Raw genomic sequence first — 13,750 nt, forward strand, 5'->3', positions numbered from 1 at the left:
CCTTTCCATGTTCAGATTCAACATTCTAAGTTAACAAATTGGTTAATATCCCTTGGTTTGGATTGGCAAACCAAGTGTCAAGGCCTGCAAAGCTCCGTTCCATCCCTTCACGTTTGAGAATACAATCAACAAGAATTAATTTTCCTCCTATGCTTCTTGTATGTATCAATGTACTGATGAATAAGAGAATGAGATCAACCAGGGTTCAAAGTATCGACAGTATCGTTCTGGGACTTGAGTTTTATCAACGTGCACTCTCTCTTGAAGTAAAGAGTCCAACCCAACCTTGATGTCCCTTCTAGAGTTCTTATACACTATCTTTGTGCATCCCCCATCGTTAAGTTGCTTTTTCTTTTCTCTTGTGTTTTTTATACAACCCTTTGAAAATCTGGTTCTCCAATGCTTGACGCCTTGTACTAGTCAATGAAAATTCATAAAAGTTGACGGAAATTGTTCTACCTTAAAAACAACACAGCTGAATTGTCAATGGTTTCAGATTTACGTTAGAAACTGACAATATTTCATTATTTTATCTTCTGCTAGTCTAGCTCATCAAATCGTCAACCTAAGTTAGGTTAGCAAAAGTTAGACGTAACCTCAACCCGAACATCAACCTTAACCAACCCGATTTTTTTCAATGTAGGTTTGGGCTAACCCAGCCTAAGTGGGTGGGACCATCCCACGCCCACACTGTCCTAACCCACAATTTTATATGCGTTGGGTTTACGTTTTTGGTCCTCGGGCCTTAAAAGCTCACGCTTTTTTTTTTTTTTTTTTTTTTTGAGGCTGGGTTTATGCCTAACTCTTAGGTAGCCTGAACCCAGGCTACCTCCGCCCGAGCCCTGCCTGATATTATCCCAATCTAGGTTTGCGTGCATATATATATATATAGCTTTGTTTAATAAGTGATACATATATGCATATATGCATATATATATTCATATACATGTACATTAATTTTTGGTGTGGGTTAATGTTAGAGTCAGCTGTACAAGGTTAGTACAGCCCTTTTATATTTAGTTATATATGCATTCTTTGCTGATGTGGCCCTCACTTAAGTGAGGGCACAATGGTAATCCTTGTATATCTTAGAAGAGTATAAATAAAAGAATGGCTGATTAGAGGTTTTGAGATTTTTTTTTCTCTCTAGTTGGCTGTGACTTTTCTCCTTTTTCTTCACTTTCTCCTCCTTTTCTTTTTTCTGATCTGAACATATACAAACGTCTAATCTGAGTTATCAGAGCCATGATAATCAGTTCAGATTAGTTGTCTCCTTTTCTCTCTGTTCTGCGCATTCCTCTCTAGGGTTTTGCAGAATTCTCATTGATATTTAGAGACTTTTCCAGGAAGGAAGAAAAGGACTGGTTGTTTTCTCCTTTTGGGGGTTTCCATGCCTCTAATGAGTGCAGTCATTATGGTTTTGTGTGGTTGGTTGAAAACCCTATACTCACAATTCGAAGAGGGTTGGTTTTGTGATAGTGACATTGCAGACTTTGTACCCTCTACATGACAGGTACATGATGTTCGAACGAAGTTGTGGTATGTTGCAAGTTTCTTTTATATGTTGTAGAACTGAAAATATTATTCGTGAGGTGTGTTGTGAGGGTTTCTAGTGCTGACAGTAAACGACAACGATAGTGTTGTTGCTAAAAGTGGTGAATAGTTGTGAATATTATTGTTGAAACAATGGTGAATAATTGTGAGTGTTGCTACTGAAACCTAGTACTAGGAACCCTGGTGGTGTTTAGTCATTCGTGTGGAGTGTGGTGATTTATTAGGGTAGTAGAGTAACAATTTAGTGGTACAACCTCCCACTATTTTTTTGGGCAGTCATGGGAGACTGCAGTGAATATAAATCAAGTGTGATGGTGCCTTCTAATTATCTGAATGTGCAGATGATCTCCATAAAACTGAATGGTGAGAATTATGTCCCTTGGGCTAAGTCTGTTGAAGTTTTCCTGAAAGCCAAAAAGAAAGTGAAACATGTGAGAGAAGATAAACCTCAATTGATTCTCTAGGATATGATGAATGGGAGCAGGAGAATGCTCAAATTATGACTTGGCTATGGAACAACATGGAGTCTAAAATTAGTGTGAAATTCATGTTTTTAGATACAACCAAGGAAGTGTGAGATCATGCAAGGAAACTATATTCTGGACAAGATAGCACTATTAGGGTTTATCAATTGTACCAAGAGTACTTCAACCTGCAACAAGGGTATCAGAGTCTTGAGGACTATTATGCCAGTATGAGAAATTTACTAAATGAGTTGAATGTTTATCATCCTCTTACACCTGATGTCAAAATTCAGCAACAACAAAGAGAGCAGTTGGATGTGACCAGATTTTTAGTAGGGTTGAAATCTGAGTATGAACCCGTAATGGCACAAATATTAGGTGGATCCGCTCTTCCCTCTCTTAAGGAAGTGTTTGCTTTTCTTCGGAGAATTTTAGTTGGACCCATAGAGACTTCCACTATGTCAGATAGGTCTGCATTTGCAATTACGAGAGGGAGAGGTCGTAGTGGTAGAGGAGGTCAGCATGGTCGTGGTAGTGGTGGTGGACCCATGTATGGTCGTGGTGGTGGTGAAATGTATAATAGTGGTGATGGTCATGTTGGAGGATGAGACTTGGGGGGAGCCCGTGGTAGGGGACATGGTAATACTTAGAGAATGTGTACTCATTGTGGTATGGAGGGACATACTATCAACTTTTGCTACGATCTCCATGGCCCACCTTCAACCTGGGAGAATCATGCAGTTGTAAATGGTGGTAGCTCAAGACAAGAATCTCAAGTCACTGATCATATTCCCAGTACATCTATAAATACTTTCAGAAAAGAGATGGCGAGTGTTTCATGGGATGAGTATGAGTGGTTCATTCAGGGTACATCTCAATAGAACACAGGTACCCTTGCAAACACATGTATGGCTTGTCTGGCATCCACATCTTCCCATTGGATTATAGATTCAAGAGCTTTCAATCATATGATTGGAACTCCATGTGTGTTTTCATCCATTTCTTTGTCCTCTACTTCCCAATCTATTACTCTTGCCAATGGCTCTACATCAGGCATATGTGGTGTTGGTAATGTTGACATTGACTCATTATCCCTCTCCTCAGTTTTATATGTTCCCAAGTTTTCCTTTAACCTGATGTCTATTGGTAAATTGACTCAGTCTCTTAATTGCTCAATAACTTTTTACCCTTCCTCTTGTGTGCTTCAGGATCTCAAGATGGGGATAAAGATTGGTGGAGGGCATGAAACTGGTGGATTGTATTATCTTGATGGAGGTGGTTCGACAATAGCTCTTCAGTCATCTCTCTCCCCTTATCAGTGACACTACATACTTGGTCATCTATCTCTTAGAGCTCTTCAGTTACTTGTTTTGTTATTGCGTCGTCTTTCTAACTTAAATTATGAGTCATGTTCGTTTGGGAAACATCATCATGCCTTCTTTAGCTCTAGAGTTGATAGTCGTACATCGAGTCCTTTTTCTTTAGTCTATTCGGACATCTAGGGTTCAAATAGAGTAGTGTCTTATAATGGTTACAGGTACTTTGTAATTTTTGTTGATGATTATTCAATGATGACATGGTTTTACCTTATGAAATAAAAAAGTGAATTGTTTTCTATTTTTCAGAATTTTTATGTTGAAATTCTCAATCAATTTTGTGTAAATATTAAAATTCTTCATTCTGATAATGGCCGTGAGTATTTTTCCACACACTTTCAAGAATATTTGGAACAACATGGCATTATCCATCAAACCTCATGTATTTACACCTCAACAAAATGGTGTGGCTAAAAGAAAAAATCGTCACATTTTGGAAACTACTCAATCCCTCTTACATCAAATGAATGCCCCCAAACCCTTTTGGAGTGATGTTGTACTCACATCTTGCTTTCTGATTAATCGCATGCCCATGTCTATCCTTGAAGGCCAGTCCTTTTTCTCTGTTATGTTTCCCACATTGTCTCATTTTCCCTTACTCCAAGAGTTTTTGGATGCGTGTATTTCGTTAATAATCTTGGGTCTGGAATGGACAAGTTAGATGCTAGATCCACTAAGTGTATCTTTCTTGGCTATTCCAGGACTCAAAAAGGGTATAAGTGTTATAATCCTCATTCTCAACGTTCTTTTGTATGTTCTGATGTTACATTTTTTGAGTCTGTTCCTTTCTTCTCCAGGTCGGATACTTCTTCTCCATTGTTGCCATCACCCCCTTTTCCATTTCTTGTCGAGGATCTCGTTCCTCTTGTTCTAGTCGTGATCCAGTCTTTGCCTCTAGTGCAGCTACCTGAGAGAGGACCACCTATCCGACAAGTGTATACACATCGCCAAGCATCGGCACCTGCCCTAGCTTCGTCACCATTGACAAATCCGGCAGTTGATCCCACCCCAGCCCCAACTCCAAGTTTTGACATTGATCTTCCTATTGCTTTGCGGAAAGGTAAATATAGTTGCACTCTCCATTCCATTTTCAACTTTGTTTCTGTATCTCACATTTCGGCTTCCCATCGATAGTTTGTTTCTATGTTATCCTCAATCTCTGTTCCCAAGGATGTCCAAGAAGCCCTCAATTCTCCAAGGTGGCGCCAAGCAATGGAAGAAGAACTCTCGACCCTAACTCGTACTCATACGTGGGACCTCACTACTCTTTCTCCCGGTAAGCATGTGGTCGGCTATAAGTGGGTGTACACGGTTAAATACTTACCTGACAAAAGTGTTGAACGGTTGAAAGCTCAGTTAGTTGCCAAAGGTTATTCACAGCAGTATGGTATTGATTTCACAGACACCTTCTCTCTGGTTGCCAAAATTGGGTCAGTTCGTGTTCTAATTTCTCTTGCTGCTATATTTGATTGGCCGGTGATCTTCTTGAGGAGGTGTACATGGAGCAACCACTAAGGATTGTTGCTCAGGGGAGGGTGAAACGGTCTATACACTCGACCTAATATCTCATTTGCGGCCAGTGTAGTGAGTCAAATTATGCAGAATTCGAGAATCCCACACTTGGAGGCAGTCCTAAGGATTGTGAGGTATTTGAAGGGTTTTCCAGATCGTGGTTTGTTGTATAAGAGTGGAGGAAGTCTTGAGATAGAGGGATACATGGATGCTGATTGGGCCGGGTCCATATCTGACAGAAGGTCCACTACAAGGTATTGCAATTTTCTTAGTGGGAACTTAGTGACATGGAAGAGTAAGAAACAGACAGTGGTAGCAAGAAGCAATGCAAAGGCTGAATATAGGGCTATGGCTCACACAACATGTGAACTGGTGTTGTTAAAGCATCTACCAAAGGAGATGGAATACTCGATTGACACTCCTATGAAGTTCTACTGTAATGACTAAGCTGCAGTTCGTATCTCCTCTAATCCAGTGTTTCACGAAAGGGTGAAGCACATAGAAGTGGATTGCCACTTTATACGTGAGAATGTGCTTAGTGGAGTGATAAGTACAGCATATCTGAACACAGGAAATCAATGGGCAGATCTGTTTACAAAAGGGTTGAATTGGGGAAGAGTGGACTACATATGTAACAAGCTGAGATTATATAACATATATTCACCAGCTTGAGGGGGAGTGTTAGAGTCGGTTGTACAAGGGTAGTACAGTCCTTTTATGTTTAGTTATATATGTATTGCTCTGCTGAAGTGAGGGCACAATGGTAATCCTTATATATCTTAGAAGAGTATAAATAAAAGAAGGGCCGACTAGAGGTTTTGAGATTTTTTTCTCTCTAATTCGGCTATGACTTTTCTCCTTTTTCTTCTCTTTCTCCTTCTCCTTCTCTTTCTTCTGATCTGAACATATACGAACATCTAATCTGAGTTTTATCAGTTAATTATTCGTCTTGAACTCAACCCAAGTCTATCAAATTTTAGTGCAAGTTGGGCTCAGGTTAGACAATTCGAGTTTAACCTCTGACTCAATCTTTAGCCCCGATTCTTAGGATTGGGCCTTGGTTGAGCTAAAACTGGCCCAACCCGCCCAACTCGCACCCCTATCTTGCTTTCTGATTCTGATTTATATTGGCACAAAGACCTGTCCGGGGACCAAGCACGGGAATCCTTAGACTGATGGAATAAAGGAACTCCCTAAGCCATTTATGACTTCATTATATTCACGAAAACACCAGCAATGAAATAGAAAATTGTTCCAAAGGAAATCAAATAAATCTTCCATGCCATTTAACATAAATTTATATTATTTAGTGGCATGTTTGTAAGAGAGATGATTGCTGAACTTGATAGATGTTTTAGAGGCAGTAGAATGGGACCAATGATTTTGCTGCACACCAATCATAAATAGAAGTTCTAGATTGTATGATTGATTGTTTGCCATATGCACATTATTCAACTGATATTTTCATTTCGGGTCATAAGAGAGTGCTGTGACCACAAGCAGTAGATATGCTCTCGTTTTATTATATGGGATTTTTGTTGTATCGAGCCTATTTGTGTTGTTTCAGAAGAGGGTTTTTTTTTTTTTTTTTGTTATTTTGATATTTTCCAATGATCAAAGCAGTTGGGATTTGTTACACCACACATCTCATGGTGTGTTTGAATTTAGTCCCAGTCTCATTGGGATGTGCAAATCATGTTGGATGCGTGTAAGAATGTTTTTTTGGGAGCAGATCCAAACGGTAGGGATCTGTCATCAACGAAGCGCTGTCAAAACTATCCCGCCAAGCCATTGCGTTTGCGGCCATAAATTGAGGGCATCTCCCTTTTCATTCATGGGGAGATGTTGCCAAAATGCGACTGTAGTGGCTGGTTGGAACACGTTGGGAGTGTCTAGTGTCTGCTGGTAGCAGATCTGAGCTCGATCCGAACTCTGATTAAGAAGGGTTGGCCTAGACACAAAGTTTTCAGAGACAAGAAGGATTTAAATTTGATGATACAGGGCAGGTGCCAACAAGCTACTGCAGCTGCACACCGAGATCATTCACGCGGAGATGTTCCCGATGCGAGGCTGTAGTACCTTGTTGGAAGCGTTGGTTATTAGCACTGTAGCAGATCCACTAGTCCTGTGCAAAAGAACCCATCCCAATACAAATCCAAATAAAAGTTGATTCGATTAGAATATTTTTATTTTTTGATGCCACCGAAACTAAACCTAACCTTTGCTAGGCGTGTATTTTGGGGTGTTGAGATACAAAATAATTCCCCCACTTCACCCCCTTTTTTCTTGGTGGTCGTTTTTCCTGTTTTTCTGTCTCTTTGGAATTTAGAGAGCCGTCTTGGATCAGTTTAGCACTAGATACTCTCTTTATTTTCTAAATTTATTTATTGGACAAACAAAAGTGGTCGTGGAATCTGCTCCTGAGTGTCTTTATTTGTGCAGTTTCTTTTTCATGTATAACCTTCATTGGATCAAAGGGGATGCATTATGCATATGGACAGTGCATGCAAAGCATACACGCATCTAAGAGAATATTAGCATGCTTCCTATTTGATTGATAAGGTCAGCTTTGGAATATATCTGATTACCTTGTACAATAAGCTGCAATACATAATTAGTTACTTCCTGATTTTTCAATGACAATTTTGCCCATTTATTTTGTTCTTAGTTGTATATTTTTGTTTCTCTTTCTTTTTTTGCTGTTTAGCCTGTGTTTGGTTGCAATGTAAATTTATTTATATTGATGCAAAATTATGATAGTACAAATGATTTTGATACAAATTTTAATTTATTTTTGTTTCAAATTTTACCTTATTTTGTTTGTTTACAGTGCAAAATTATTAATGCAAGAATGGAATTGCCTTTAAGGACCTTTAAAAAAAGAAAAGTATATATATACATGTGACTAAAGTGCAATATATAAAATTCTGTATTTAGCGAGAAAAACATATAAAATTTGCAAGTATAAAACAAAGCTAATTAATTTACAACTGGCATTGTTATTTGAATACAAACATGAAACATGAGCTTTTGGGTATAGACTAGGGAGGGATATGATACCGTGTGGGTATCAAACGGTTTTTTGTTCTTATTCTAAATCAGATAAATTGTTTTTTATGTCCATTTTGAAAAGGTGGATTCCAACAAGGCAAGAAAGCAAAAGGTGCCAATCAACTGGTTGTTAAGGTCTCTTATTGGTCATAGTGGAGACTTAGGATCATATCCTATCTGTACTGGGTTGGGGGATAGGCTACCCCCGTTGTGTAGCCTTCAAAAGATATATATAAAAAAAAAAAAAAGAAAGAAAGATAAAAAAAACAATAATTAAGGAATCCAAACCTCCTACACTCTTTTCCTATATTTTCATTCAGTCTTACAAGAAGTGTCTGAGTCTCTATCTATGAGTGTTATATATTTGTTTTTTTTTCACGTATTGGTGTTTACTATTGTTTTTCAAACAGACCTGAATATGAACCATTTTACTATCTCAACTAGTGTTTCTGAACTGTTATTGACCCAGATGGTTGGATCATTTAGTTTAGTAGCTATTTAGGCAACCGGTTTCATTTCACCTTAAACCTGGTATTTGGCCAAAACCATTGACTTGGTTAATGACTCATTGATCCAGGTGGTCAAATTGTCAATCTATTCAGCCCGAACAACATATTTTATCTTTTTTTTTTACTTTAATTACTTTTTAATTTTTAAAATTTTAAATTAGATGGACCATCCATTCAAACTGAATGGTCAGACCACTAACCTAAAAACATGTGACCAAAGTGATTCTGATTCCGGATCGGATTTTAAAACCTTAATCACAACGATAGATAGGGTGCAACTCGAATTGGCCCAAATTTTAACATATTACACATTTACACTGCTTATGACTCGGGCCCATTTAAGTTTTGGCAAACTCAATCTGAGCACGTCCAAGTTATACCCCCCTAAAATTAGATATATCTGATGTTTCTAATATCACATGTTTATTATATTAGATAAAAAAAAATTGTTTAAACAATTGAATTGCTAGACCCAGTCAATGGTCATGGAATGAAAAACAGGATTATATATAAGTTATGATACATGGATTGGCTCTAACGATTTAACCTGTCAAATCACTAAATCATTAACCGAATGAACCATTTTTTTGGTACGTGAACAGTCTGGGTGAAACGGAGACAGAAATCGAGAAATATAACTGAATGATGAATCAACCAGTTAGACTACAGGTTAAAAAATATTCAATCCATGACCCATTGACTGGGTCAAATGGTTCAATCACTGAATGGTTGACCTAGTCGACAAATATTTTTAATAGATGAACATTTCCGGGGTGGCTTCCGAAAATGAAAAATGAAAAAAAAAAAAAGTTTGGGTGAAACGGACCCAGAAATGTAGTTGGGTAATGACTGATGAATCAACCAGTCGGACCGCGGGTTAAAAACACTGCTTAGTGCTTACACATGTTTAATTTCAACGAAACACATGTTACCGATCGCGGGTTAAAAAAGCATATATTCGAGAAGTGTTGAATTGGGTTTTTCATGAGTTGAAACCTGCCTGTAAGACCTTTTTCCCACTCCACTTCCCTGCAGGCCTGCATTCACTTGCCTGGTTTCTAGAAATACTAGTAATTGTATTTTTTCATGTTCTTTTACTTTTTAAGTAAATAAAATAATGACGGTTTTAAGTTTTAACTATAAAAATCATTATTAAAAGGGGTAATTCTATTTCATCCAAGTGTTAGAAGTAATATCCAAGAAATGTAAAATTTTATGTTGAATTCATGTAAATCTAAAACAAAAAATAAGGGTATCTTAGTCAATAAAAACCAAAATCTCTCTTTTTTTTAATCTCTTCTTGATAATTGGGATCTGCTCCTCTATAGGGCGCCTCACAACAAACTCATAGGCACATCCTGTTATGCATTGAGAACATTTCCCCTAAGGGTGCAAATGGATCGGATCATGATTTGATCTGATCTGAAATCTAATCCTATTTGATCAAATTCAGATCACCCTTGGTCAGATTTTCAAATTGGACTCAGATCATCCCCTATTAAGATCTGATCCGGTGTATTATATGTTTATTAATAAATAAATAAATATATATATATTTAATATAAAATATATTATTTATATTATATTATTATTTTTTTATAAAAACATGTAATACATATGATAAAAATAATTAAAAATACTTATATTTTTTGTTTTTTATTTAAGTTGATATATTTTATTTTTTCTTTCAATAATTTATTATTTAAAAAAAAAACAAATCAAATAAAATAAGATCCAAAAATCCAATCGAATCCTATCAGACCCAATCGGATCAGATATCACATGAACAGCATCGGATCGGATTCAAATTTACCGATCCGATCCGTTTGCATCCTTACATCCTAACGCAGGCGGGATTAGATCCCATGTCACCAACCGGTTGGTTGGCTCTCGCTAAAATTTCATCAATTAACTTTTTCCACTCTTAAAATCCAAAAAATAATAGACGCTAAGTTTAAACCAGTTTTTAACACGTGGCAAAATCAATGCCACAATTTATTACATTGATGCATTAGATTGAAGATTGAACTGATACACATGGTCCACTGTTGGCCCATTTGTAACTTTTTATACTGTATAGTATAAGTGTATAGTTTGATTTGTGTCCTGCCAGATGACAATCTATGGAGCATTTGACTGTGGAGAGAGTCAGGGGACTGGGATTTCCGAGGTCCACCTTTTCTATTCTGATTCCACGAAGCTTGCCCCAAAATATATAAAAAAAAAAGGAGAGTATTTTACAAGACCTACATATATAATATCCACAAGAGGTTGTCGCTTCTGCTAGGCTCTCAAGTCTCAACAACGACGATTACGCATTGTACATTAAAACGGTACGAGGTTTATACTGGTCACGAGTCAAAAAAAGTCGGTCTGATCCAATGATCCCAACCACCTGATCAGTTTTATTTTACTCTCTTCTTTTTTTTTTCTTGTTTGTTAGATGGTAAAAGCCAGAGGTTTTAATTTCATCAAACTTCAAACAACACACCACATCATTACCCATTAAAATGAACGCGTCACCCGTGAGAACTGGGGAATGGCCGACTGGGGGGCAATTTCAAAATTTGAAGTGATAGGGTCATTCCGGTCATTTTAGAATTATAATTTGCAAAAACAAAAAAAAAAAGAGGAAAAATGGGAATACTCAAAAAGATACTTGATGTCCCTGCTTCCCGTTTCCTCCCCAGGCCTTAGCCTTAGGCTAGTACCTTCTATCCTTCCTCACCGGAAAGACTAAAGAGAGAATAAAAGCACACAAAAGAGGACGGAAAAAAATTAAAAGAAAAAAAGAAAGTAAACTGAGCAAGCCATACCAAACAACCACCCAACCAACGCCAAGGAAACATGCAGGCCGCAGCCAGCAAGAAAGAGGGAGGAGTAAAGAAATAATAAAGAAGGAGAAAGGGAAAAAATAAAAGAAAGAAAGAAAGGAAAAAAAAGGTTTCACTCCATCTCACTGGCTCGCTCTCTCCTGTTGAATGCTGAATGCTCCCTTGTCGTCTTAAGTTTTCTGGGCAAAACTCGGTATGTTCAGTTGTATGTAAGGAGTTTCTCCTCTTTTCTGGTTTTCTTTTCTATGCCCACTTTTTTCTCCGTCTCCTTTTCTCCTCTTTCCTTTTTCATCTCTCTGTCTCTCTCGTGTGCAACCTTGCCATCCCCGTGACTCTAATCAAAACCTGCCCCATAAAATTATTTTCTTGAGAATTAAAGAAAAGGAGGGAAAAGAGAAATAGTACAGGGAGATAGGAGACTGAGAGAGAGAGGGGAAGAAAAAAAAAACCCTTTTTTTCTGGGTTCTCTCTCCAACTCTCATGACTTATCCTTCTCTCAGTCCTTCTATTCTACCTGTCTACAACGACCACAACAGCAGGAAGGAACAACGATGCGATCTCCACAATCACTCCGAAACGGCGAAACCCCGCCTCGAATCCTGGCTCCTCCTTTCCATTCCACCGTGTCCGAACAAAAGCTCCGACGCTTCAACACGCTGATACTTGTATTCCGTCTTGCCTCTTTTTGCTTCTCTCTTGCCTCTGCGGTTTTTATGGTCACTAATTCTCATGGCTCCAATTCCCCTAATTGGCACGTTTTCGACGCATTTAGGTACCCCCGCCATCCCCATTGCCCCGATGCTCTCTCCGTCTCTCGCATTTGCTTTTGAATGAGCTAACAGATATGCAGTATTTTCGTTGTTGTTGTAGATTTGTTTTTGCTGCAAATGCAATCGTGGCTCTGTATTCCTTGGCCGAAATGGGAGCTTCAGTTTGGGAGATTTTGAAAGGAACCACCGTGTTGCCGGAGACCGTGCAGGTCTGGTTTGATTTCGGTCACGATCAAGTGAGTGACTTTTTCCTAATTTCGCTTTTCCTTCCTGTTTTTATCTCCGCTTGGGCTTTGGGAGGGGATTGTGTCATTGTACATTGGGCCCTCTTTCTCTGTGTTATTTCTTATCCTTTTCTCACACAAATTTTCCGTTGCGTGTGGGTTTGAACTTTGCTCGCGGTTGCGTAGGTTTTCGCTTACCTGCTACTGTCGGCGGACGCAGCGGGAACGGCATTGTCCCGGACCTTGAGAGGAGGAGACACGTGTACGGCCACAAGCTCGTTTTGTGTTCAGTCTGATATATCGATTGCCTTGGGATTCGCTGGCTTCCTTTTCCTAGGGTTTTCATCTCTGCTTTCGGGATTCCGGCTTGTCTGTTTTATTATCAGGGGTTCTCGTTTTCATCTCTAGGGTTTGTTCCTGTGAGACTCTAAACGGAGAGGAGGATAAGTGAAAAGAATACAGCTTACTATTACTGGATGGACTGGATTGCATTATTGCAATTGCATTACGCTTTGGTTTGGACTTTGGTGTATGAGATCGCGTCGGTGTATGCGCGTCTTTTTGGGTTTATTATCAGATGGCAGCGATCGATTGAGTTGCGTAATTCTTTCTGACAGTTGCTACCATGTTCTGTGGGACCATGGTAAACCCTTAATGAGATCGTCGTTGGACCTGGATTATCTATTGTCGCGCACTTGAAGTTCTGGATCCTACGATTACAACCTAGGGGGTTAACCATGGTCCTAATGATACCATAGCGATTTCTCTTTTTGTATCATCCATCCCATTGTAATTTGAGTTATATATTTATAAAATTAAAAAAAAATTACTTCGTATTTTTTTGTTAGAATTATTTTCATTTTCATGGTTCCCAGTTTGGAGCTTGTGACTTTTTGGAGTCTGCGTTCTTTAGTTCCTGGCGCTGAGCGTTGAGTCGACGGTGTCTCATGTCTGCGTGTGAAAGACTGAAAGTGTCTTTTGACTTTGGATGGGCGTAAATTAAAAAAGAAAAACTCTTGATGGTAGGCACCTGGCGTTGTCTGGGCTATTTGTTGACGGATTATGCAATACAGTTATACAGTCGTGTTGACTTTGAATGTCGTCCACACTTCTTGTGCGGTTCGCCCATTTAATGTGCATTTTTTTTTTTTGGTGTGCATCTTATACCATACAGTTCGAATATTTTTCAACTTACTAATTGTTAAAAATTAAAACCACAAGCGGTTCCGTCGCTACTCGCAAGGGAGAGAAAAGAGAATGTCAAGGGGTGCTATACTGCCATACAAAGCATCTCAGCTTTGATTGCCATTGGGACCTGTCACGGGATACGTGGGTATTCATCCTGCGTTTCGTTAAGATGTCACGACTCACGAATTGTACGAGAATATCATCTAGAGTTATTGATTCGGGCATTATGGTTGTTGCATATTTTTGGATCCGAGCCCATGACTGCACG

The 13,750-nt window shown here is 38.6% G+C and overlaps 1 protein-coding gene and 2 long non-coding RNA genes across 3 annotated transcripts; 2 read left to right on the plus strand and 1 right to left on the minus strand.

The window, feature by feature from the left end:
• The first annotated feature begins 7,347 nt into the window (after nt 1–7,347).
• On the plus strand, nt 7,348–8,409 carry LOC148868114 (uncharacterized). The gene is made up of 2 exons (XR_016106695.1): nt 7,348–7,468; nt 8,040–8,409. It is a non-coding gene; the product is annotated as an uncharacterized LOC148868114 (long non-coding RNA).
• Nucleotides 8,410–11,244: 2,835 nt separating this feature from the next.
• LOC148868115 (uncharacterized) lies at nt 11,245–11,953 on the minus strand. The gene is made up of 2 exons (XR_016107161.1): nt 11,815–11,953; nt 11,245–11,645 (listed from the first exon to the last, which is right to left on the minus strand). It is a non-coding gene; the product is annotated as an uncharacterized LOC148868115 (long non-coding RNA).
• On the plus strand, nt 11,355–13,130 carry LOC148868116 (CASP-like protein 4C1). The gene is made up of 4 exons (XM_088969439.1): nt 11,355–11,493; nt 11,801–12,072; nt 12,171–12,306; nt 12,481–13,130. The coding sequence occupies exons 1-4, from the start codon at nt 11,455–11,457 to the stop codon at nt 12,700–12,702; spliced, it is 669 nt and encodes a 222-aa protein (XP_088825565.1). The 5' UTR covers nt 11,355–11,454; the 3' UTR covers nt 12,703–13,130.
• The last annotated feature ends 620 nt before the right edge of the window (nt 13,131–13,750 follow it).

The sequence above is a fragment of the Nelumbo lutea genome, chromosome 2 (genome assembly GCF_056320005.1).
Source record: "Nelumbo lutea isolate HS-2025 chromosome 2, American lotus-T2T, whole genome shotgun sequence".
In the NCBI taxonomy this organism is placed as follows: Eukaryota; Viridiplantae; Streptophyta; class Magnoliopsida; order Proteales; family Nelumbonaceae; genus Nelumbo; species Nelumbo lutea.